We start from the raw sequence: 27,225 nt of genomic DNA on the forward strand, positions 1-27,225 counted from the left end.
GAAACATCAAACTTGCATTCTGGAGGGTATAGCGTTAAGTGAGAGGGGCAACATTTAAAGGAGATGTGTTGGACAACTTTTTTTACACAGATTAAACAAGACATGTTCAATCCAGCAAACTAAAATCCCACCAGCGCTCTGGGCTTTGTGCTGTGAGCAATCCGAGGCGGATGCGGGCGGGGCGTCATGACCTATGACGCGCCTTGAATACGCCCTATACCTGGCAATGTGGGGGCGGGGCCAGTGCCGCACATGCGCACTGTCTGGAAACTCACAGCAGGAGACAGAGACAGACAGACACAGAGAGAGAAAGACAAAGACAGAGAGAGAGAGAAAGACACAGAGAGAGAGAGAGAGAGAGAGATAGAGACAGAGAGACAGAGACAGACAGAGAGAGAGAGATAGAGACAGACAGAGAGAGAGAGAGAGACAGAGAGACAGAGAGAGACAAGAGAGACAGACAGAGAGAGAGAGAGAGAGAGAGAGACAGACACACAGAGAGGGACAGAGAGACAGACAGAGAGAGAGAGAGAGAGAGAGAGAGAGAGAGACAGAAAGTGAGACATACACAGAGAGAGAAAGAGAAAGTGACAGAGAAAGAGAGAAAGAGAAAGTGACAGAGAAAGAGACAAAGAAGAAACCTAGAGAGGGAAAGGGTGGTGGAAAGAGACAGTGAATGGGAAGGGGAGAACAGTTGAGGTAAAGAGAGGGAAGGAAGGAGAGAGAGAGAGAGGGATATAGAGAAAGGGAGGGGGATCCATAAATGACTGGAGAAATGGCTGAGCCTGAGGAGGAAAACATTCAAAAACAGGTGAGCAATTTGGTGGGGTTTAGAGCACAGGAGAGGGTGGTGGGTATATGGAACAATAGACAATAGAAAATAGGTGCAGGAGAAGGCCATTCGGCCCTTCGAGCCAGAGAAAGTATTGAGGCAGGTACAATAACAACATTTAAAAGACACTTGGACGAGTACGTGAATAGGAAAGGTGTCGACGGAAATGGGCCAAATGCTGGCAGGTGGGTGGCACAATGGCGTCCCGGTAGAATTGTTGCCTTACAGCGCCAGAGACCAGATTTCGATCCTGACTACGGATGCTGTCTGTACAGAGTTTGTACGTTTGACTTGTGACTGGGTTTGACTTGTGAGTTTTCTCTGGGTGCTCCAGTTTCCTCCTACGTCCAAGACATGCAGGGTTGTAGGTTAATTACTTTCTGTAAATTGTCCCTAGTGTGATCACTGGTCGGTGCAGATTCGGTGGGTCGACAGGCCCGTTTCTGTGCTGTATCTCTAAACTAAACTAAAGACGCGACTAGTGTAGATGGGGATTTTAGTCGGCATAGGCAAGTTCGGCCGAAGGGCCCGTTCTCATGCTGTATAGGGGGATTGCACGTAAGGTCGTAAGGTCAAAGTGTCTGACGCACGGAGTCGCTCAAGGCATCTGGAGGAAATGGCAGCTTCCGGCATACACTAGTAACACATGCAACACGTACATTCTTACCTTAAAAAACACCAAAATGGTCAATCTTTGTGCTGTAAAAAATGAGGATGAAGCTAGAGGATCTGGCGGAGGAAGAGAAACCGGGAGAAACCGGGAGAAAGCCCACGGACGCAAGAAGCAGCTGGGAAGACGTCTGGCCAGCCAGCGGGAGAAGGGGAAACGCGGCCGGGAAGGGAGGCAGGAGAGCAAGGCCGAGAAGCAGAGGGCCATTGACCGGCCAGCGGGGGGAGAAAAGAGGAGGAGGAGGAGGAGGAAAGGACGGGGTTGAGTGAGCTGGGAGAGGAGCAGTGGGAAGAACCCGAGCCGAGGGGCCTGGAGGTCCGCAGGGGCAGAAGCATCGAATGCTGAAGGTCGGCGATCCACCTGAGGGCGAAGGGCCCAGGCCGTGCTCGACGGCCTTGGAGGAGGAGGCGGTGGAAGAGGTGGAGGAGCGGAGTGTGGAGCCCGAAGAGGAGGGGGAAGAGGACTGGGGAGAGGCTGATCGGCAGCGGAGGACGAGCTGGGCTGGGCGCTGGGAGCCGAGGCGGAGGATCAGGCCACGGCTCTGCTCGGCGGCCCCAGCCACGAGGTGTTGAGCACCGGTTCAGTGGAAGCGGAGCCCGGCTGACGGAGATGGTGAGCGGGGAGAAGGGCTGGAGGGCCAGCAGGAGCGGCGAGGGGCCGAAGAGCCGCAGGAAGCGAGGCGCGGAGCAGGGGCGCCGAACCTGGAGGAGCGAGGAGTGCAGGAACGGGGAGAGGTGGTGGGATGTTCGTAGAGCTGGGAGGGAGTCGGAGACGCGCTGATGGGTGAAGATGGGGGAAGCTGAGCTGCAGCAAAGTGCAACCACTATATTCAACTGCAACACCCTCTCAAATTAGGACTGCCGAATTGTTCCACAACAGAAGTCCTTCCAAACATCAAATAGAAGAAAAAGACTAAGCAAAATCCTGCTACCCCAGGAATCAATCTGGTGAACCTTCTCTGTACTCCCTCTAAGGCAAGAATGTCTTTCCTCAGATTAGGAGACCAAAACTGTACGCAATACTCCAGGTGTGGTCTCACCAATGCCCTGTACAACTGCAGCAGAACCTCCCTGCTCCTATACTCAAATCCCCTCACTATGAATGCCAACATACCATTCGCTTTCTTCACTGCCTGCTGCACCTGCATGCCTACTTTCAATGACTGGTGCACCACGACACCCAGGTCTCGTTGCATCTCCCCTTTTCCTAATCGGCCACCATTCAGATAATAGTCTGCTTTCCTGTTCTTGCCACCAAAGTGGACAACCTCACATTTATCCACATTATACTGCATCTGCCATGCATTTGCCCACTCACCTAACTTATCCAAGTCACCTTACAGCCTCCTAGCATCCTCCTCACAGCTAACACTGCCCCCCAGCTTCGTGTCATCCGCAAACTTGGAGATGTTGCTTTCAATACCCTCGTCCAAATCATTAATATATATTGTAAATAGCTGGGGTCCAGCACTGAGCCTTGCAGTACCCCACTAGTCACTGCCTGTCATTCTGAAAAGGACCCGTTTATTCCTACTCTTTGCTTCCTGTCTGCCAGCCAGTTCTCTATCCACATCAATACTGAACCCACAATACCGTGTGCTTTAAGTTTGCATACTAATCTCTTATGTGGGATCTTGTCGAAAGCCTGGAAGTCCAGATATAACACATCCATTGGTTCTCCCTTATCCACTCTACTAGTTATATCCTCGAAAAACTCTATAAGATTCGTCAGACATGATTTACCTTTCATAAATCCATGCTGACTTTGTCCAATGATTTCACCACTTTCCAAATGTGCTGCTATCCCATCTTTAATAACTGACTCTAGCATTTTCCCCACTACCGATGTTAGACTAACTGGTCTGTAATTCCCCGTTTTCTCTCTCCCTCCCTTTTTGAAAAGTGGGGTTACATTAGCTACCCTCCAATCCTCAGGAACTGCTCCAGAATCTAAAGAGTTTTGAAAAATTATCACTAATGCACCCACTATTTCTGGGGCTACCTCCTTAAGCACTCTGGGATGCAGCCTATCTGGCCCTGGGGATTTGTCGGCCTTTAATCCATTCAATTTACCTTAACACACTTCCCGACTAACCTGGATTTCACTCAGTTTCTCCATCTCATTTGACCCCCGGTCCCCTGCTATTTCCGGCAGATTATTTATGTCTTCCTTAGTGAAGACAGAACCAAAGTAGTTATTCAATTGGTCTGCCATGTCCTTGATCCCCATGATCAATTCACCTGTTTCTGACTGCAAGGGACCTACATTTGTTTTAACTAATTAGCTTGGATGCTGTAGAATCTCTATGGGTAGAACTGCGAAATAGCCAAGGGCAGAAAACGCTTGTTGGAGTTTTGTACAAACCACCTAACAGCAGTAGTGAGGTTGGGGATAGCAACAAACAGGAAATTAGGGATGCATGTAGCAAAGGTACAGCGGGTATCATGGGTGACTTTAATCTACATGTAGATTGGGCTTAACCAGATTGGTAACAACACTGAGGAGGAGGATTTCCTGGAGTGTATACGGGATGCCAATATGTAGAGGTACCAACTAGAGGGCAGTTCATCCTGGGCTGGGTATTGTGCAATGAGGAAGGATCAGCTAGCAATCTTGTTGTGCAAAGCCCCTTGGGCAACCGTGACCATAATTCTGCATTAAGATGGAGAGTGACACGGTTAATTCAGAGACAAGGGTCCTGAACTTAAAGAAAGATAACTTTGATGGTATGAGACGGGAATTGGCTAGGATAGACTGGCTAATGATACTTAAAAAATCGTTGAAGGTGGATATGCAATGGCAAAGATTTTACAGATTGCATGGATGAATTACAACAATTGTTCATCCCTGTCTGGCGTAAAAATAAAACAGGGAAGGAGGCTCATCCGTGGCTAACGAGGGAAATTAGGGATAGTGTTAAATCCAAGCAAGAGGCATATAAATTGGCCAGAGGAAGTAGCAAACTGGAGGCCTGAGAGAAATTTAGAATTCAACAGAGGAGGACAAAGGTGTTAATTAAGAGGGGATAATAGAGCATGAAAGAAAGCTTGTGGGGAATATAAAAACTGACTGTAAAAGTTTCTATAGATATGTGAAGAGGAAAAGATTAGTGAAGACAAATGTAGGCTCCTTACAGTCAGAAATAGTTGAATTTATAATGGGAAACAAGGAAATGGTAGATCAGTTAGTCAAATACTTTGGTCTGTCTTCACTAAGGAAGACACAAACGACCTCCCAGAAATACTAGGGGACCAAGGATCTAGCGGGAGGGAGGAACCGAAGGGAATCCACATTAGACAGGAAATTATGTTAGGTAAACTGTTAGGACTGAAGGCAGATAAATCCCCAGGGCCTGATGGTCTGCATTCCAGAGTACTTAAGGAGGTGGCCCAAGAAATCATGGATGCATTGATGTAAAGAAAATAACTGCAGATGCTGGTACAAATCAAAGGTATTTATTCACAAAATGCTGGAGTAACTCAGCAGGTCAGGCAGCATCTCAGGAGAGAAGGAATGGGTGACATTTCGGGTCAAGACCCTTCTTCAGACTGGGTCTCAACCCGAAACGTCACCCATTCCTTCTCTCCCGAGATACTGCCTGACCTGCTGAGTTACTCCAGCATTTTGAGAATAAATACCTTTGATGGATGCATTGATGATCATTTTCCAATGTTCTACAGATTCTGGATCAGTTCCTGTGGACTGGAGGGTAGCTAATGTAACCCCACTTTTTAAGAAAGGAGGGAGAGAAAGCAGGGAATTATAGACCAGTTAGCCTTACATCGGTAGTGGGGAAGATGCTTGAGTTGATTATTAAATAGCAGTGCATTTGGAAAGCAGTGACAGGATCAGTCAAAGTCAGCATGGATTTATGAAGGGAAAATCATGCTTGACTAATCTTCTGGAATTTTTTGAGGATGTTACAAAAATGGATAAGGGAGAGCCAGTGGATGTGGTGTATCTGGACTTTCAAAAAGCTTTTGACAAGGTCACACACAAGAGATTGGTGTGCAAAATTAGAGCACATGGTATTGGGGTAGGGTATTGACATGGATAGAAAACTGGTTGGCAGACAGGAAGCAGAGAGTAGGAATTAACGGGTCCTTTTCAGAATGGCAGGCAGTGACTAATGGGGTGCCGCAAGGCTCAGTGCTGGGACCCCAGTTATTTACAATATATATTAACGATTTGGACGAAGGATTTAAATGTAACATCTCCAAGTTTGCGGATGACACAAAGCTGTGTGGCAGTTTGAGCTGCAAGGGGGATGTTATGAGGTTGCAGGGTGACTTGGATAGGTTGGGTGAGTGGGCAAATGCATGGCGGATGCAGTATAACGTGGATGAATGTGAGGCTATCCACTTTGGTGGCAAGAACAAGAAGGCAGATTATTATCTGAATGGTGTCAGGTTACGAAAAGGGGAGGTGCTCAGTTAAACAACTCGGTTGGCATTGCCACGTTGGGGCGAAGGGCCTGTTTCCATGCTCTGTAGCTTTGTGATTCGACTAATGCTCCAATTTATGTTTACGTTTCAGATAGATGAGGTAGAAGCCGTGTCATCCATCTATGAAGAAAACTGGAGTGTTGTCGATGAGGCAGCGAGGATATTTTGCATCAGGATCGTTGACCCAGAACCAAAATGGACCATCAGTCTCCAGGTATCCGCCGTGCACTGTGTACAGGTCTGGTCGCCACACTACAGTGAGGATGTGGCAGCAGTAGAGGGTGCTGAAGAGACTCACCTGGGATGTTGCCTGGACCAGAGGGCTGTAGTTATAATTTAGATTTAGTTTAGAGTCATACAGCACAGAAGCAGACCTTTTGGCCCAACTTGCCCACGCCGACTAAGATGCCCCATCCTCACTAGTCCCACCTTCCCGCATTTGGTCCATATCCCTCTAAACCTTGCCTTTCCATGTACCAGTCCAAATTTCTTTTAAATGTTGTTGTAGTTTCTGCCTCAACTACCTCTTCTGGCATCTTGTTATATATACTCACCTTCCTCTGTGCCCCTCAGGTTCCTATTAAATATATACCCACCCCACTATATCCTGCACTCTGTATCCTACCCTTTTGTTCTATCTAATGCACTTGAGTTTGACTTGACTTGATTGCCTCGATAGATATTTCCACTGTTGGGTGAGTGTAGAACCAGGGGGCACAGACTCGGAAAAAAAGGACGTGCCTTTAGAAACGAAATGAGGAGAAATATCTTTAGTCAGAGGGTAGTGAATCTGGAATTCATTGCCACAGATGTCGGTAGAGACCAAGTCATTGGGAATATCTGTAGCAGAGATTGCCAGATTCTTGATTAGTACGGGTGTCCGGCGTTATTTAGATTTTGTTTTAGATTTAGATTTAGAGATACAGCGCGGAAACAGGCCCTTCGGCCCACTGGGTCCGCGCCGCCCAGCGATCCCTGCACATTAACACTATTCTACACACACTAGGGACAATTTTTTAAAAACATTTGCCCAGCCAATTAACCTACATACCTGTATGTCTTTGGAGTGTGGGAGGAAACCTAAGATCTCGGAGAAAACCCACGCAGGTCACGGGGAGAACGTACAAACTCCGTACAGACGGCGCCCGTAGTCAGGATCGAACCTGAGTCTCCAGCGCTGCATTCGTTGTAAGGCAGCAACTCTACCGCTGCGCCACCGTGCCGCGGTGAGATGGCAGGAGAATGGGGTTGAGAGGCGAAGGTAGATCAACCATGATTGAATGGCAGAGTAGACTTGATGGGCCGAATAGCCTAGTTCTGCTCCTATGAGTTATGAACTTATGATATTATTTATGCATGGTATATCTGATCCGTTTGGATAGAATGCAAAACAAAGCTTTTCACTGTACCTCTGTACACGTGACCTTAATAAACCTGAACGTAGACCACTGCATTCTTTCAGGTGAAGGTGCTCCCATGGTGCTGTCGGGAAAGGGTCCAGGATTTAGGATAACATAGGATCCAAGATCCACGTGAAAGCACACTGACGCTTCTTAGTTTTGTTTTAGTTTAGTTTAAAGATACAGTGCCCAAACAGGCTCGCCGAGTCCGCACCGTCCAGCGACCCCCCGCACACTAGTGCTATACCACACACACAAGGGACAACTTACACTTGTACCAATCCAATTAACCTACAAACCTGTACGTCTTTGGAATGTGGGAGGAAACAGAAGATCTCAGAGAAAACCCTCGCAGCCACAGGGAGAACGTAAAACTGTACAGACAGCACCTGTAGTTGGGATCGAACCCGGGTCTCCGGCGCTGCAAGTGTTGTGAGGAAGCATCTCTGCAGCTGCGCCACCGTGCCGCACCCCCCTTCTTTAGAAGGCTTAGGATGCTCGGCATGTCCCCAACAAGTCTCACACAGAGGTACCGTGGAAAGCATTTTATTGGGAAATATTACAGCAAGGTTTGGGAATAGCTCCATCTAAGATCACACAAAATTGCAGAGAGTTGTGGATACAGCCCAGACTATCATGCAAATCAACCTCCTTTTCATTGACTCCATCTACACTTCACGCTGCCTTGGCAAGGCCACCAGCATAAGCAAGGACCAGTCTCACCTCGGCCACTCCCTCCACCCCTCTCCCATCAGGCAAGAGGTACAGAAGTGTGAGAACACCTCCAGATTCAGGGACAGTTTCTTCCCAGCTGTTATCAGGCAACTGAATGATCCTCTCACCAACTAGAGAGCGGTCCCATCTACCTCATTGGAATCCATTGAACTATCTTTAATCGGACTTTATCTGGCACTAAATATTATTCCCTTTAACACTTGATTGTAATCATGTATAGTCTTTTCACTGACTGGATAGCACGCAAAAGAAAGCTTTGAACTGTACCTCAGTACACGTGACAATAATAAACTCAACGACCCAGTGATGGTATAGGAAGGGTGATGTATCTCTAATTCAGGATGGTGTGTGACTTGGAGGGGAACCTGCAATTAAATTCATGTTGTGATAACGGTTTAATCTGTTTGTGTAACAGGTAACGCTCCCTCCTGAATATCCCACTGCGGCACCACCAGTCTATCAGTTGAAGTAAGCATCATTTCTTCATGCGCATTGCTGTGATTCCACCTTAACCTACCTTGTTAGGCCATTGCTGTGGTTCCACTTTAACCTACCTTGTTAGGCCCTTGTAATAGTGTCCACCCGATCAAACGGAGTTCATTTTTTTTGCACTTTCCAATTCCTGCCCAGCCAAAGAAATGGCAGCTGGAGACACAAGGAGCGGTGCCAGTGGTAGAGTGGCTGCCTCACAGCACCAGAAACCCCGGTTCGATCCTGACTGCGGGTGCTGTCTGTACGGGCTTTGTACGTCCTTTGGTGGTAAGAATAGGAAGGCAGATTATTATCTGAAAGGTGTCAAGTTAGGAAAAGGGGACGTACAACGTGATCTGGGTGTCCTAGTGCATCAGTCACTGAAAGGAAGCATGCAGGTACAGCAGGCAGTGAAGAAAGCCAATGGAATGTTGGCCTTCATAACAAGAGGAGTTGAGTATAGGAGCAAAGAGGTCCTTCTGCAGTTGTACAGGGCCCTAGTGAGACCGCACCTGGAGTACTGTGTGCAGTTTTGGCCTCCAAATTTGAGGAAGGATATTCTTGCTATTGAGGGCGTGCAGCGTAGGTTTACTAGGTTAATTCCCGGAATGGCGGGACTGTCATATGTTGAAAGACTGGAGCGACTAGGCTTGTATACACTGGAATTTAGAAGGATGAGAGGGGATCTTATCGAAACGTATAAGATTATTAAGGGGTTGGACACATTAGAGGCAGGAAACATGTTCCCAATGTTGGGGGAGTCCAGAACCAGGGGCCACAGTTTAAGAATAAGGGGTAGGCCATTTAGAACAGAGATGAGGAAAAACCTTTTCAGTCAGAGAGTTGTGAATCTGTGGAATTCTCTGCCTCAGAGGGCAGTGGAGGCCAATTCTCTGAATACATTCAAGAGAGAGCTAGATAGAGCTCTTAAGGATAGCGGAGTCAGGGGGTATGGGAAGAAAGCAGGAACGGGGTACTGATTGAGAATGATCAGCCATGATCACATTGAATGGTGGTGCTGGCTCGAAGGGCCGAATGGCCTACTCCTGCACCTATTGTCTATTGTCTATTGTCCTCCCTTGATTGCCCGGGCAGAGTGGATATGGAGAGGATGTTTCCATTTGTGAGAGAGTCTAGAACCAGAGGTCACAGCCTCAGAATAAAAGGACGCATCTTTAGAAAGGAGATGAGGAGGAATTTCTTTAGCCAGAGTCAAGTCAAGTCTACTTTATTTGTCACATACACATACAAGATGTGCAGTGAAATGAAAGTGGCAATGCCTGCGGATTGTGCTAAAACTACAAACAGAATAGATTTTTTTATTTTAAAAGACACAACACAAAAAATATATTAATGCAGTAAATTAGTCCCTGATGATATGAGTTAACAGTCCTGATGGCCTGTGGGAAGAAACTCCATCTCATCCTCTCTGTTTTCACAGCGTGACAGCGGAGGCGTTTGCCTGACCGTAGCAGCTGGAACAGTCCGTTGCTTGGGTGGTAGGGGTCCCCCATAATGTTGCTGGCTCTGGATCTGCACCTCCTGATGTATAGGTCCTGCAGGGGGGCGAGTGTAGTTCCCATAGTGCGTTCAGCCGAACGTACTACTCTCCGCATAGCCTTCCTGTCCTGGGCAGAGCTATTCCCAAACCAGATTGAGTTGTTGCCAGACAAGATGCTTTCCACAGCCCCAGAGTAGAAGCACTGAAGGATCTACTGAAGGATGGTGAATCTGTGCAATTCATTGCCACAGACGGCTGTGGAGGCCAAGTCATTGGGTCTTTTTTAAGTGGAGAGTGACAGATTCTTGATTAGTAAGGGTGTCGAGGGTTACGGAGAGAGGGCAGGAGAATGGGGTTTGGAGGGAAGGCAGGAGAGAGAAAGATAGATCAGCCATGATTGAATGGTGGAGTTGACTAGATGTGCCAAATGGCCTACTTCTGCTCCTGTGACTTATGGTCTTATGTTGGCATCGTGAGCGTTCCATTGAGGTGTCGTTGACCACAAAGCTTTGCTGCAGCGCTTCATTTCACTTTCCTTATTTCTGTCGGTTTCAGTGCTCCTTGGCTGAGAGGACACGAGCGAGCGGCACTCTCCAACGACCTGGAAGAAATCTACCTGTAAGTCGATCTAAATTTAGACTAAATTCAAACGGTTATTCTCTTGCAATGTAGACACAGGGAACTGCAGCTGCGGGTTGACAATGTGCTGGAATAACTGTGTCAGGTAGCATCTCTGGAAGATGTGGATAGCCAACATTTTCAGTCAGGACCCTTCTTCAGACTAATTTGGATTGTTGGGGGGGAGGGAGGAAGGACAAAGCCTGGCAAGTAGCTGAAGAAGGGTCCTGACCAGAAAGGTCACCTGTTTCCCCAGAGATGCCTGACCCGCTGAGTTACTCCAGCTTTTTGTATCTATCTCTGGCAAGTAATTGGTAGATAGAATGGGCTGGGGGGTGTTAGTACAATCAAACAATCCCCTCCACTCCCACTGAGTGCAATCAGTCTGAAGAAGGGTCCCGACCCGAAACATCACCAATTCATGTTCTGCAGAGATGCTCCCTGACTCATTTAATTACTTCAGCACTTTGTTTTTTTTTTGCACTGTACATTTTGAATGGAATATGTGCCATTTCCATAATAAGTACTGTAGTGAAGTGTGCAGGAAGCTGGAACTGCAGATGCTGGTTTACACCGAAGATAGACACAAAAAGCTGGAGTAACTCAGCGGGTCAGGCAGCATCCCTGGGGAAAAGGAATATAGAAACATAGAAAATAGGTGCAGGAGGAGGCCATTTGGCCCTTCGAGCCAGCACCGCCATTCAATGTGATTCTGGCTGATCATCTACAATCAGTAACCTGTGCCTGCCTTCTCCCCATATCCCTTGATTCTACTAGCCCCTTGAGCTCTATCTAACTCTCTTTTAAATTCATCCAGTGAATTGGCCTCCACTGCCTTCTGTGGCAGAGAATTCCACAAATTCACAGCTCTCTGGGTAAAAAAGTTTCTTCTCACCTCAGTATTAAATGGTCTCCCCTTTGTTCTTAGACTGTGTCCCCTGGTTCTGGAATATGCGACGTTTCCAGGCGAGACCCTTCTTCAGTAAAGTTGTTCAGTTACTAGATTAGCAGGCAGAATTCTAGCTCATGGATCCCAAGAACAAAAACTGCTGGAGGAACTCAATGGACCAGGCAGCATCTGCATGCAGGTCGGGTCACCTCATTACAGGAAGGAGGTTGGGGCTTTTGAGAGAGTGCAGAAGAGGTTTACCAGAATGCTGCCTGGATTAGACCGTATCAGCAGGAAGAGGTGGGACAGATTAGATTGTTTTCTCTGGAATTCTGGAGATTGGGGAGAGACCTGATAAAAGTATTTCCAGAGATACAAGTATAAAAGAGAGGCATAGATCGGGTAGACAGTCAGAACAGAGGGCATAGCTCTAATATGAGAGGGTCAAAACGTTACGGAGATGTGCGCTGGCTAATCTTTCTTTAATAATTTTTCTCTGGATGATAAGTGCCTGGAATGCACTGCCAGAAGAGCTGATGGAGGCAGATAAAATTGTGGCGTTTAAGAGTATGGGCATTTGGATATGCAGGAAATGGGGAGGATATGGGTTATATGCAGGCAGATAAACGTCTTGGCATCATGTTCGGCACAGACGTTGTGGGCCGAAGGGCCTGTTCTTGTGCTGTATTGTGCTATGTTCTATGACAGGGACTGTGGCATTGAAAGACCTGAGGGTGCCCATCTCCAATGAAACACTGTACAGGGATGGAGCAGGGGTTTGACAACGAGAACTTGTGGCCCTGTTTTTTATCTGGTTAATCTGTTTCAGGCAAAATTCAGGAGACTGCGTCCTGTTCCTGTGGGTACAAAAGATTCAGGAGTTTCTGCAGCTGAAGGCTCGGTCGAATAGTGCAGGTATCTCTGTTACTGATTCTTTGCATTAGCGATTAGACTTTAGAGATACAGCGCAGAAACAGGCCCTTCAACCCACAAGTCCATGCCGACCAGCAATCACCCTGTACATTAGCACTATCCTACACACTAGGAACAACTTACAATTTTACCAAAGCCAATTAACCTGCAAACTTGCACAACTTTGCTGTGTAGAAGGAAACTGGTGTACCCAGAGAAAACCCATGCAGTCACAGGGAGAACGTACAAACTCCACACAGTGAGCACCTGTAGTCAGGATTGAACCCAGCTCTCTGGCATGAGTTACTCCAGCATTTTGTGTCTATCTTCGATTTAAACCAGCATCTGCAGTTCTTTCCTACACATTTTATCACCTATCAATGTTCTCCAGAGATGCTGCCTGACCCGCTGATTACTCCAACACTGTGTCTTGTTTACTAAACCATCATGGATAGGATGGGTTTAGAGGGTTTTGTGCCAAGTGTGGGAGGTGGGACTCGTGTGGATGGAGCATGCTGGTTGCCGTGGGCGATCCTGATTATGGGTGCTGTCTGTATCGACTTTGTACATTCTCCCTGTGACCGTGTGGGTTTACTCCAGTTGCTCTGGTTTCCTCCCACATCCCAAAGATATGCAGTTTTGTAAGTTAAGCATGCAGGTACAGCAGGCAGAAATGAAAGCTAATGACATGTTGGCCTTCATAACAAAAGGAGTTGAGTAGAGGAGCAAAGAGGTCATTCTGCAGTTGTACAGGGCCCTGGTGAGTCCACGCCTGGAGTATTGTGTGCAGTTTTGGTCTCCAAATTTGAGGAAGGACATTCTTGCTATTGAGAATGGAGCGACTGGGCTTGTATACATTGGATTTTAGAAGGATGAGAGGTGATCTTATTGAAACATATAAGGTTATTAAGGGATTGGACACGCTAGAGGCAGGAAACATGTTCCCGATGTTGGAGGAGTTCAGAACCAGGGGCCACAGTTTAAGAATAAGGGGTAGGCCATTTAGATCGGAGATGAGGAAAAACATTTTCACCCAGAGAGTTGTGAATCTGTGTAATTCTCTGCCTCAGAAGGCAGTGGAGGCCAATTCTCTGGATGCTTTCAAGAGAGAGTTAGATAGAGCTCTTAAAGATAGCGGAGTCAAGGCATATGGCTCATGTCGACCAACATGCCCCATCTACACTAGTTCCTCCTGCTTTCATTTGCCCCATATCCCTCTAATCCTATCCATATACCTGTTTAAATGTTTCTTAAATGTTGCGATAGTACCTGTTTCAACTACCGCCTGTGGCAACTTATTCCATACACCCACCACCCTTTGTGTGAAAAAAAGTTACCTATCAGGTTTCTATTCTATCTTCTCATCTTAAACTTAGGTTTTCTGGTTCCTAATTCTCCTACTGTGGGCAAAAGATCTATCCTTCTCATAATTTTGTGCATGATTTTAACTCTCTCTTGAATACATCCAGAGAATTGGCCTCCACTGCCTTCTGAGGCTGAGAATTCCACAGATTAGCAACTAACTCTCTGGATGAAAACGTTTTTCCACCTCTGTTCTAAATGGCCTACCCCTTATTCTTAAACTGTGGTCCCTGGTTCTGGACTCACCCAACATCGGGAAAATGTTTCCTGCCTCCAGCGTGTCCAATCCCTTAATAATCTTATATGTTTCAATAAGATCCCCTCTCATCCTTCTAAATTCCAGGAATTCCATACAAGCCCAGTCGCTCAATTCTTTCAACATATGACATTTCCGGGAATTAACCTCGTGAACCTATGCTGCACTCCCTCAATAGCAAGAACTCCATTTCCCTTTACAGATGCTGCCTGACCCGCAGGGAATTCCCAGTACCTTATTTTCTAATAAGTGTCCTGTTTTAGTATGTGCTGCTTCAGATGTGATCTGTTTTGCAACAGCCCAACATGGACACAAGGGGACGGAAGAGGCCAAAGTAGATCATCGGGCAAGTTCAACTTCCGTTCATTCGCCTTCTCGACATATTTCACCTAGCGACGCCTACTGCCAAAGCTCAGATGGTGAGTGTTGGAGACATTTCTGCTTTCAGATGAATCCTTGCTGGGTGGCACAGCGGTGCAGCAGTAGAACTTTATATCTCTAGTTTCCCTCTCCCCTGCCTCTCAGTTTGAAGAAGGGTCTCAACCTGAAATGTCACCTATTCCTTTTCTGCAGAGATGCTGCCTGACCCGCTGAGTTACTCCAGCATTTTGTGCCTATCTTCCATGATTCCTTTGATTTGTTCTGGCCTTTTCTCGCCTCCAGTTTATTTCTCCAACCCCCCCACCCACGCCTTTATCTTTCAGTCTGAAGAAGGGTTCCGACCCAAGATGGCACCTATTCCTTTTCTCTAGAGATGCCGCCTGACCGCTGAGTTACTCCAGCATTTTGTGTCTAAGATTTATCGATTGTGTCAACTTTCAGATGAAGACCTTCCTCCAATGGTCCACGGGGACCCTCTCACAGATCGGAGGAGCACATTCCAGGCCCACCTCGCCCCTGTGGTGACACTGAAACAGGTTGGTCTCGGCGCAGAGGCGGGAGGCGAGGTTGTCCTGTTGTATTTAGATGTGTGCTCCATCCCTGTAATGATACCAACTCTCTCTAATTCCTCATGATTAGCTCTCCCCTAATCCCCTTTGCTGGTGCCCTCCCCTAAATCCCCTTTACTGGTGCCCTCCCCTAAATCCCCTTTACTGGTGCCCTCCCCTAAATCCCCTTTACTGGTGCCCTCCCCTAAATCCCCTTTACTGGTGCCCACCCCTAATTTCCCATTTATTAATGCCCTTCCCAAATTCCACATTATTGGTGCCCTCTAATTCCCCATTTACTGGTGTTCTCCCCTAATTCCCCATTGCTGGTGCTCTCCCCTAATGCCCCATGTACTGATGTTCCCCACTCTCCCCTAAATACCCATTTACTGATGCATTTGGAGAATTCAATGGTTGTTGCCAGGATTTGCACTGTCCTCTCATCTTAAAGATCTACTATTTATTTTGGTCAGTATTTCTCTCTTCCAAAAATAACTCCCTGCCCTTAAAATGCCAAAGTTGTCATTTTAATGATAATTCTAAAATATAATATATTTTGTTTAATCCATAATATATTTCAGTTTGAGCATCTGGTCTGGGACTTTGAGCATCTGAGCACTTCGACAAACTCATCGCTGAGCGATACAGCGAGCATAGCTGTTGCCTCACAGCGTCAGAGACCCGGGTTCGATCCTGAACTCCAGCGCTATCTGTGTGGCGTTCGCACGTTCTCCGCGTGACCACGTGAGTTTCCTCCCGCATACCAAAGATGTGCGGGTTTGCAGGTTAATCGGCCCTCGATATTGCATCTAGTGGGTGAGAAAGTGGGATAACATAGAACTTGTGTTGTATCGTCAGTGGGTAATCAATGGTCAGCGTGGACTTGGACCTGATGGGCCAAAGGACCTGTTTCCACGCTGTATCTCTAAACCGAACCAAACTAATCAAAACCATCTTGACAGCCGCCTCAAATGTTTTTCTGATGAGTTTAATAATGAGTGGCTGGAAAATATTTATTATTATGAGGAAGATCGTTGTTTGTTAGCACATCTCCTCGGAGAATTTAATTGAAATTTTATGAGCTCTTTAAGAACTTTTTGATTTGAAAAGAGGTTTTAATTTCTTATCGCTTAGTGTAGCCGCCGCTGTATTAACCTGGCATTTGCATTTCTTGTCATTGCATTAATTCATAATGATGGTAAGAGATCAAATTAGGCCTTTGAAATCAAAACAGCACCGACTTGATTAAAGCTGATTTGGAGCCTCATGAATACTTTTATGTCCATTTAGAATTAGAACCGCTGTATAATGTATGAGCTTACCACAAAGTGAGCCAAAAAGCATGGAAAACAGCCAGTTAAAAGGCCTAAATGAAAATATGCTCTATCGTTAAATAATAATAACATTGGTGTTGATTTGTTCACATTCAGTGCAAATTTACAAAGACCTGTTTGGGGAATTCACTGTTTTGTACATTAGCATGGGTTTTGATTGATTGAAAGATTAGGTCTAGTTTTTAGTTTTAAAAATACAGCATGGCCAGGTCCTTCGGCCCGTTGATGCCAACCAGGATCTATCCTACACACCAAGGACAATTTATAGAAGCCAATTAACCTACAAACTCGCACATCTTTGAAGTGTGGTTGGAAACCGGAGCATCCGGAGAAAACCCACGCGGTCACAAGAAGAATGTATAAACTCCGTACAGACAGCACCTGTAGTCAAGATCGAACTCGGGTCCCTGGCGCTGTAAGGTACAACTCTACCGCTGCGCCACTGTTCCGCCACGATGCAGTGCAGAAACAGGTCCATTGAGTCCACGCCGACCAACGATCACCTGTACACTATTTCTATCCGACACGCTGGGGGCAATTTTACAGAGGCCAATTGACTTACAAATCTGCACATCTTTGGGATGTGGGAGGAAACTGGAACTAATCGCCTCTGTCTGCTCGTGATCCATTTATCTCCATTCCCTGCATATCCATGTGCTGATCGAAACCTCTCTTAAACACCACTATTGTATCTGCCTCCACCACTATTCTTGGCAGCACGTTCAAGGCACCCACCACCCTCTGTGTAAACAATAACTTGTCCCACACATCTCCTTTAAACTTCCCCTCTCACCTTCAGACAGTAGCCTATGGAAGGACTGGTAACAGAAGGGAAGAAGCTGTTCCTGAGTCTGGCCGTGTACGCTTAGAACAACCTTCAGTACCTTCTGCCAGACGGGAAGTGGGAAAAAAGGAATGACTGGGGTGGGACAAGCCTTTGATTATATTGGCTGCTTTGCCAAGGCAGCATGAAGTGTAGATGGAGTCGATGGTGGGGTGTCTGGTCTGTGTGATGGTCTGGGCTACATCCACAACTCCCTTTCAATTTCTTGCGGTCTTGGGCAGAGCTGTTCCCAAATCAAACTGCGATAAGGAAATGCTCAGGAGGCCCTACATAAATTTAAGGTTGTTGTTTTTATTGATCACAGTTAATGGATAGGTGGGTGCTGGCCTATGCTTCCTTTTTTATCTTGTCACTGCTTGACAAATATTGCCAACAACAAAATGGAGACACAAAGAACTGCAAGTGCTGGAATCTTGGAACAGAACCCAAAGTGCTGGAGGAATGCAGAAGGTCGCAACGTCTAAGAAGGGAATAGACAGGTGATGTTTTGGGTCGGGACCCTCCTTGAAATAGGCAAGAGTTCGGCACAGGTCCCTGATACTCATTTCAAGAGTGCAGAGAAGATTTATGTGGATGTTGCCAGGTCTCTAGGGCCTGAGCTGTAGGGAGAGGTTGTGCAGGCTAGGACTTTATTCCTTGGAGCGCAGGAGGTTGTGGGGTGATCTTATGGGGGTGTATAAAATCATGAGGGTAATAGACAGGGTGAATGCACAGTCTTTTACCCAGAGTTGGGGAATCAAAAATCAGATGACATAGGTTGAATGTGAGAGGGGAAAGACATAGGAACTTGAGGGGCAACCTTTTTACAGAAGGTGGTGGGTATATGGAATGAATTGTCAGAGGATGTCGTTGAGCAGGTTGTATAGCACCATTTAAAAGACATGTTGCATGGGAAGGAAAGTTTAGAGGGATATGGACCAAACGTGGGCGGGTGGGACTAGTGTACATGGGGCATGTTGGCTGTCAAAGTCAGGTTGGGCCGAAGGGCCTGTTTCTGTTCTTTCGTACTCTATGACTTTAAGCAGTGAAGAAAGCGAATGGTATGCAGTGAAGAAAGCGAATGGTATCAGTGAAGAAAGCGAATGGTATGCAGTGAAGAAAACGAATGGTATGTTGGCATTCATAGCAAGAGGATTTGAGTTTAGGAGCAGGGAGGTTCTGCTGCAGTTGTACAGGGCCTTGGTGAGACCGCACCTGGAGTATTGTGTGCAGTTTTGGTCTCCTAACCTGAGGAAAGACGTTCTTGCCTTAGAGGGAGTACAGAGAAGGTTCACCAGATTGATCCCTGGGATGGCGGGACTTTCATATGAGGAAAGACTGGATAGACTGGGCTTGTACTCGCTGGAATTTAGAAGACTGAGGGGGGATCTTATAGAAACATATAAAATTCTTAAGGGGTTGGAGAGGCTAGATGCGGGAAGATTGTTCCCGATGTTGGGGGAGTCCAGAACCAGGGGTCACAGCTTAAGGATAAGGGGGAAGTCTTTTAGGACCGAGATGAGAAAACATTTCTTCACACAGAGAGTGGTGAGTCTGTGGAATTCTCTGCCACAGAAGGTAGTTGAGGCCAGTTCATTGGCTATATTTAAGAGGGAGTTAGATGTGGCCCTTTTTGCTAAAGGGATCAGGGGGTATGGAGAGAAGGCAGGTACAGGCTACTGAGCTGGATGATCAGCCATGATCATATTGAATGGCGGTGCAGGCTCGAAGGGCCGAATGGCCTACTCCTGCACCTATTTTCTATGTTTCCATGTTTCTATGTTTAAGCCTAAATCTGTTCAAGACCCAAACTATTTCACTGCTTGTGTTAATTGACGATGATTCCATTTTAGCAGCTACGTAAATCCTGCTAACCAGACATTTTAAGCATCATATTTGATCATTATGCTGTTCCTTGGTAATTAACTCCAATTGTTTCTTTGAGAAACTTGCTGCGGAAATAAATGTGTCCTTGGGAATAATTCTATCTGTGGATTCAGATGGTAGTGGTAAAATGCGGAAGCTTTATGGTATGCGTTGAGCTACTCTTACTGTTATCAGACTGTAATTGCTCTGTAGTATCTGCTCTTCCTAGTTTAATTTGACGTATTAGAACATAACTTGCCAAAAAACGCTCATGATAATCACTTTGGAGATTGACTTCATATGGTCTTCCCATACTATTTAAGTTCTGGCTCGTTAAAATGGTTAACGCTGATGATAAGTGTACAATCATGGTCGATGATCTTGCAGATCAAGCAAAAAGATCTGTGAGTCTTCAAGCAGATGACTGAGAATAACAGTGTAGTACAGCACAGGAACAGGCCATTTGGCCCACAATGTCTGTGCTGAACATGATACCCAGACAATCTTTTATCTGCTTGTGCATAATTCATGTCCCTCCATTCCCTGCATATCCATGTGTTCATAAGTTCTCGGAGCAGAATTAGGCCATTCGGCCCATCAAGTCTCCTCCGCTATTCAATCGTGGTTGATCTATCTTTCCCTCACAACCCCTGTCTCCTGCCATCACCCCAAAACACCTGACACTCTTACTAATCGAGAATCTATCCAGAAGTCTCTTAAACACCATTGTGCTATCTGCCTCCACCACCACCCCTGGCAGCACGTTCCAAGCATCCACCTGTGTACAAAATCTTCCCCTTGCACATCTCCTTTAAACTTTGCCACCCTCACCTTAAAGCTATGCCCTCTAGTATTTGACTTTTCCATCGTGGGGAAAGAAAGTTTTGAATGTCTTTGGAAGAGCCTTGTGGTCTCATAATTGCTACAAGGCTTACAATTCCATAACTCCCTAAAAGTGGTAGAGAAGGCACTTGGTTTGCTTGTCTTTACAGATCAAGGCATTGAGCATAAGAATCAGGAAAGTATAACGCAGCTTTGTAGGACTTTGGTTAGACTTTTTCCCAGAGTAGGGGAGTCTAAACTAGATGGCATATGTTCATGTGAGACGGTAAAGATTTAATAGTAACCAGAGAGTTGTGAATCTGTGGAATTCTCTGCCTCAGAAGGCAGTGGAGGCCAATTCTCTGAATGCATTCAAGAGAGAGCTAGATAGAGCTCTTAAGGATAGCGGAGTCAGGGGGTATGGGGAGAAGGCAGGAACGGGGTACTGATTGAGAATGATCAGCCATGATCACATTGAATGGCGGTGCTCGCTCAAAGGGCCTCCTCCTGCACCTATTGTCTATTGTCTGAGGGGAAACTTTTTTCCACACAGGGTGGTGGGTAGAGGAGTTGAGCTGCCAGAGGAAGTAGTTGAGGCAGGTACTATAACAATATTTAAAGTTCATTTAGGGAGGTACATGGATAGGAAAGATTTAGAGGGATAAGGGCCAAATGCAGGTAGATGGGGCGTGCTGAGATAGGGCATCTTGGTCGGCACGAACAGGTTGGGCTGAAGGGCCTGTGTCCGTGCTGTATAACCCTATGAACGCCTCGATGTTTATTATAGAAAACGCCTAAGACAGGTCAGTTAGTTTTGGAAATATCTCTACTGATGTTTTTCCACTTCCTCTTCTTTCATTCATTTCACTCCTGCCATCGGGAAGAAGGTACAAGACTTTGAAAACTGTAACGTCCAGGTTCAGGAACAGCTTCTTCCCAACAGCCAACAGTCTATTAAACACTGCAACCTCCCAATAACCTCTGAGCTACATAGGCTTGGGGGCATTAGTTTTGTCTTTTTGCACTATTATTGCTTTTTTAATATATGTGTGTGCAGATATACTCGCACTGAGCCTATTTTTCTTTCTTGTTTATTATACTGTGTGACAGTGTACTATGTTTACATATCCCGTTGTGCTGCTGCACGTATGAATGTTGTTGTTCTATCCGGGTCCTATGACAATAACACACCCTTCTTGACTCTTCGACAAGGGATCTTAGTGACGTATTACAGGCGTCAAAGGCTGAGGACATTTTTCTTTCTGTTTCTGTTCAGGTGAAAATGCATCTTCAGAAGCTGTATCAGAACAAGAAGATTGCCGGCGCCACACACAACATCTATGCTTACCGGTAGGAGACGGCAAACTGTGTCAGAACGACATCTTAATTATGGATCTAATCAGGGTGGATACAAAGATCCTTCGCTTTAGTTTAGGAAGGAACTACAGATGCTTCGTTTACACCGAAGATAGACACGGTGGCGCAGCGGTAGAGTTGCTGCCTCACAGCAAATGCAGCGCCGGAGACTCGGGTTCGATCCTGACTACGGGCGCCGTCTGTACGGAGTTTGTACGTTCTCCCCGTGACCTGCGTGGGTTTTCTCCGAGATCTTCGGTTTCCTCCCACACTCCAAAGACGTACAGGTATGTAGGTTAATTGACTGGGTAAATGTAACAATTGTCCCTAGTGTGTGTAGGATAGTGTTAATGTGCGGGGATCGCTGGGCGGCGCGGACTCGGTGGGCCGAGGGGCCTGTTTCCGCGCTGTATCTCTAAATCTAAAAAAAAATTTAAATCTAAAATGCTGGAGTAACTCAGCGGCTCAGGAAGCATCTCTGGAGAGAAGGAATACGTGGCGTTTCAGGTCGAGACCCTTCTTCAGACAGTATTTTGTGTCTATCTTCATTTTAGTTTAGTTTGGAGATACAGCATGGAAACACACCCTTCCACCCACCGAGTCCGTGCCCACCAGCGATCACCCCGTACACCAACACTATCCTAAACACACCAGGGAAAATTTACAATTTTACCGTAGCCAATTAACCTACAAACCTGCACGTCTTTAGTATGGGAGGAAACTGGAGCACCCGGAAAACACTCTCGCGATCACAGGAAGAATTTCAAACTCCGTACAGATAGCACCAGTAGTCAGGATGGAACCTAGGTCTCTGGCGCTGTAAGGCAGCAACTTTACCAGTGCGTCACCGGGCCGCCCGATTGTGGTATGTTAGTCCATGGCACTGGTTTGGCAATGGGTCATTAAAAGGCTGACTACAGCAAGATATAGACTATAGAACATTACAACATAGGGTCAGGCCCTTTGGCCCACAATGTCTGTGCCAGTCTAGATGCAAGACCAAAGTGTTATAGGAGTCATCATCATACAGCACAGAAACAGGTCCTTTGGCCCAACTTACCCATGTTATCCTTACTTATCCAACTTGTAGGATCTACTGAATCCCACGACAGAAAGCAAAGGACAAACGACATTTTGCTGAGCCAGACACCTTGTGTCACGTTTACCCCGGAAGCCCCTTTTACCTACATTCTCACCAATCATAACCCGTGTGCAGATAAGGCCAATTAGTGCGTCTGACCTTGGAGTTGTTATTGAGCTCTTGTGGCTGGGCCTTCTCGTGAGACTGCTGGCGAGTCGCCAGCGGTGACGGGCTGTATGCAAAACCAACGTGGGCATGAAGGCGCCACAGCTCCCCCCTCAGCCTCTGAAGGTGGCGACTGTCCCCTCAGCCTCTGAAGTGCTCAGCCACCGGGTGATCAGGTTGGTTAAGGCGGACTGAGCGAAGGTGTTGAGTGAAACGATCGCCGAGCCTGCGTTTGGTTTCGCCGATGTAAAGAAGTTGGTCATGGGTAATAGGGAAGTAGAATAGTTTGGTAGAAAGCGGCGGTAGAAATTCATCATCCCCAAAATCGCCGTAATTGGTTTAACGAATTTGGCACTGGATAGTTTCGGATTCCCTGCACCTTTGCTTTGCCGGGCAGGATGCCGTTCTCCGTCACGAGACGCCCGAGGAAAGTTAGTTCGCGAGCGCCAAACACGCATTTGTTCGCGTTGATGACAATCCCACATTTGTCGAGATCGCTGGAACAGTAATCTGAGGTGTTTCTTGTGTTCGCCTTCGCTGGAGCTCGCTACCAACACGTCGTCGTTGTATGCGCAGACGAAATCGAAGCAGGAGAGTACATGGTCCATGAAACGCTGGAACGATTGTGCTGCCTTCCGTAAACCGAAAGGCATCCGTAGAAATCCCAACGTCCCAAACGGAGTGACCAGGGCTACCTTGGGAATATCAGCAGGCTCGACCGGAATTTGTCAATACGTGCGCCCGAGATCGAGGCTCGCGAACACCCGCTTACCCTGTAGGCTTGCAGAGAAATCCTGCAAATGTAGGGTGCTGCATCGATCTGGAATAGTGGCATGGTTCAGTGAACGGTGGTCGCCGCAGGGTCGCCAATCTCCGGGAGACTTCTTCGGGACCATGTGAAGAGGTGATGCGCGGCAGCTCGTAGACCTGCAGTTGATCCCGAGCTCCAACATATGGTCAAATTCGTCCTTTGCAACTTTGAGGCGATCTACGGGTAACCTGCATGCTCCTGCCGAAACTGGAGGGGCCGCAGGTGTGAATATGATGCGTGACAGAGTGTTTGATGTCATTGTGCAAGACGGAGTTATTAGTCATGGAAATAGTTTAAGTAACTCCTGATATGGGCCGGTGCTGGGTTGGAGGCTGGTAAGATGAGAGATAGTCATTGCTGGACGGCAGATGCAGTTCACCTGTGTGCGTGCGGGTGCAGTAATCACTTAAGCGGCGATTTTTTAAATCCACCAGCAAAGAGAAGTGTGAAAGAAAATAGACAATAGGTGCAGGAGGAGGCCATTCGGCCCTTTGAGCCAGCACCGACCGCCATTCACCGTGATCATGGCTGATCATCCACAATCAGTACCCCGTTCCTGCCCTGTCCCCATATCCCTTGACTCCGCTATCATTAAGAGCTCTATCTCACTCTCTCTTGAAAGCATCCAAGGAATTGGCCTCCACTGCCTTCCGAGGCAGAGTGGTTCCACAGATTCACGAATCCGCTCTGATAATGGGTTTTGATACACTGGCGACTGTGAAAATCCAGCGAAACGTTTTCTGCAGACTGAAGTCGAGCGTGACTGATTTCTGACCAAATGCTGGAATTGTTTGAACACATCTGGCACTGGGTGAAAACGCTCTTGGGAGCCGGGAGGAACGACCGATAACCCGGCGCTGGAGTCAATGAGATATTGGGTACCCGAAAGGCGATCGCTGAGAAAAAGGTGGAGGCTAGTTTGCCCACGAGCAGCAGTCGCCTCCACTGCCGGGCCTCATCAATATTCTTGCTATTGAGGGCGTGCAGCGTAGGTTTACTAGGTTAATTCCCGGAATGGCGGGACTGTCATATGTTGAAAGACTGGAGCGACTAGGCTTGTATACACTGGAATTTAGAAGGATGAGAGGGGATCTTATCGAAACGTATATGATTATTAAGGGGTTGGACACGTTAGAGGCAGGAAACATGTTCCCAATGTTGGGGGAGTCCAGAACAAGGGGCCACAGTTTAAGAATAAGGGGTAGGCCATTTAGAACGGAGATGAGGAAAAACTTTTTCAGTCAGAGAGTTGTGAATCTGTGGAATTCTCTGCCTCAGAAGGCAGTGGAGGCCAATTCTCTGAATGCATTCAAGAGAGAGCTGGATAGAGCTCTTAAGGATAGCGGAGTCAGGGGGTATGGGGAGAAGGCAGGAACGGGGTACTGATTGAGAATGATCAGCCATGATCACATTGAATGGTGGTGCTGGCTCGAAGGGCCGAATGGCCTCCTTCTGCACCTATTGTCTATTGTCGTATGGCGTCATTGATTCAGGATTAAGGAGCAGGTCCTTCACGCCCATGTTGGTTGTAAAAACAGCTGGGACGTGGAGTTATACTTCGTCGACTGACACCCTGTCACTTTTATCGTCATACATTTCGTGAGTAAGTGGAAGGTTGCGCATGGCAACGGGGTCACCAGTTGTAGGATCGACTGAATCCCACGACAGAAAGCAAAGGACTACCAACGTTTAGCTGAGCCAGACACCTTTATTCCGGAATCCCCTTTTACCAACATTATTACCAATCATAACCCGTGTGCAGATAAGGCCAATTAGTGCGTCTGACCTTGGAGTTGTCATTGAGCTCTTGTGGCTGGGCCTTCTCGTGAGGCTGCTGGCGAGTCGCCAGCGGTGACAGGCTGTATGCAAAACCAACGTGGGCGTGAAGGCCCCACAGACTTATCCTTCTGCACATAATCCATATCACTCCTTTCCATGCCTACCCACGTGCCTATCCCAAACGCCACTTAAATGTCACCACTATTTCTTTAGGATATATTGTGAAGACAAGAGGACGTTCATTCAGGACTGTGAAGATGATGGTGAGACAGCAGCCGGAGGCCGGATGCTCCATCTTATGCAGGTGAGAGTACCTACAGCATGGAAACGGGCCCTTTGGCCCATCGAGTCCATGCCGACTATTGATCACCCATTCACATTAGTTCTATGTTTACCCACTTCCACATCCGCTCCCTACACACCGGGGGGGCAATTTACAGATGGCCAATTAACCTACAAACCCGCAGTGTGGGAGGAAACTGGAGCACCCAGAATAAACCCATACGGTCACAGGGAGAATGTACAAACTCCACACAGACAGCATCTGAAGTCAGGATCGAACCCAGGTCTCTGGCGCTGTGAGGCAGCAGCTCTACCCGCTGTGTCACTGCGCCGTTATAGGAAGGACAAAGGCTAAGGATAGTTTCAATAACTTCACTCTCCGTTTCAATGTAGCCTCACCTCTCCCACCAACACCTTTCTTCCCCCAACCGCAATCAGCCTGAAGAAGGGTCCCGACCCGAAACGGCACCTGTCCTTCCCCTCCACAGACGCTGCCTGACCCGCTGAGTTACTCCAGCACTTTGTGTCTTTTTTTTGCAAACCAGTATCTGCAAATCCTTGTTTTTGCAGATCGCCAGACATTGGCACTCTGTTTCCTTGCCTTATTGTCTAGACTTGAGAGAGATACAGTGCAGAAACGGGCCCTTCGACCCACCTAGTCCACGCCGACCAGCGATCACCCCGTACACTAACACTATCCGACACACGAGGGGAAATTTACAATTCAACTGAAAGCAATTAACCTTCAAACCTGCACGTGGGAGGAAACCGGAGCACCCGGAGAAAATCCATGAGGTCACAGGGAGAACGCAAATTCAGGATCGAACGGCTGCCTCCTCCTTGACTCTCCGGTCTTCGGTTCCTCCAGCACTTTGCGTTTCCCCCCATGATTGCCTTACTCCTGCAGATTTTGGACGTGCGTAACGTGATGGTCGTGGTGTCGCGGTGGTACGGGGGGATTCTGCTGGGGCCCGACCGGTTCAAGCACATCAACAACTGCGCCAGGAACCTGCTCGTTGAAGAGGGATACAGCGAACCAGCGGTAAGGGTCATTGAGTCACAAGCCCTTCGGCCCAACTCACCCATGCCGACCAATATGCCTCATCTAAGCTAATCACATTGATCTGCGCCCCTGTCGACCAAGGTGCCCCATGTAAACAGGTCGTAGAGTCATACAGCTTGGAAACTTATCCACATTGACCAACATGCCCCATCTACACTCGTCCTACCAGCCTCTAAACCTGTCCTTTCCACATAGCTGTCTAAATGTTTTTTAAGCGTTGAGATTGTACCTCAACTACCCCCTCCGGCAGCTTGTTCCATACACCCACCACCCTTTGTGTAAAAAAAAATGTTACTCCTCAGGTTCCTATTAAATCTTTCCTCCTTTGCCTTAAACCTATGACGTCTGGTTCTCGATCCCCCCTACTCTGGGCAAAAGACTGTGCGTTTGCCGGGTGTATTCCACTCATGATCTGGTACACTTCTATAAGATCATCCCTCATCCTCTTGCACTCCTAGGAATAAAGTCCTAACCTGCCCAATTTCTCGCGATTGCTCACGCTCTCGAGTCCTGGCAACAGACTCATAAATTTTCTCTGCATGCTTTCCAGCTTGACAACATATTTGTTATAACATGCTGACCCCAAAACTGAACACAATACTCCAAATGTGGCCTAGTCAACGTCTTCTATAACCTCTATACTGTGCGTTTAATATTTTAGGGGGAAGTTTCAAAGACGCCCGTAAAAAGCAAAAAGCCAAAGAACAAGAAATGAAAATGAACAGAGGCTGCAACATCAGTGTTTTACAGAGAATGGCTAAGAATGAGATCAACCAATGGACCTGGGCCCAACTGTCCTATTTCAAGGAACTATGATTAAATA

The 27,225-nt window shown here is 47.1% G+C and overlaps 1 protein-coding gene across 2 annotated transcripts; it reads left to right on the forward strand.

The window, feature by feature from the left end:
- Nucleotides 1–300: 300 nt before the first annotated feature.
- impact (impact RWD domain protein) lies at nucleotides 301–27,225 on the forward strand. Of its 2 annotated transcripts, XM_078398669.1 has the most exons (11): nucleotides 301–811; nucleotides 6,039–6,161; nucleotides 8,498–8,550; nucleotides 10,610–10,672; nucleotides 12,391–12,476; nucleotides 14,391–14,510; nucleotides 14,914–15,008; nucleotides 21,142–21,215; nucleotides 25,271–25,361; nucleotides 26,247–26,381; nucleotides 27,064–27,225. In XM_078398669.1, the coding sequence occupies exons 1-11, from the start codon at nucleotides 764–766 to the stop codon at nucleotides 27,115–27,117; spliced, it is 942 nt and encodes a 313-aa protein (XP_078254795.1). In that variant the 5' UTR covers nucleotides 301–763; the 3' UTR covers nucleotides 27,118–27,225. The 2 variants fall into 2 exon arrangements, with proteins under 2 accessions (XP_078254795.1, XP_078254796.1); XM_078398670.1 differs by lacking the exons at nucleotides 301–811; nucleotides 8,498–8,550 and adding an exon at nucleotides 889–1,017.

Source organism: Rhinoraja longicauda, chromosome 4 (assembly GCF_053455715.1).
Source record: "Rhinoraja longicauda isolate Sanriku21f chromosome 4, sRhiLon1.1, whole genome shotgun sequence".
Taxonomy (NCBI): Eukaryota; Metazoa; Chordata; class Chondrichthyes; order Rajiformes; family Arhynchobatidae; genus Rhinoraja; species Rhinoraja longicauda.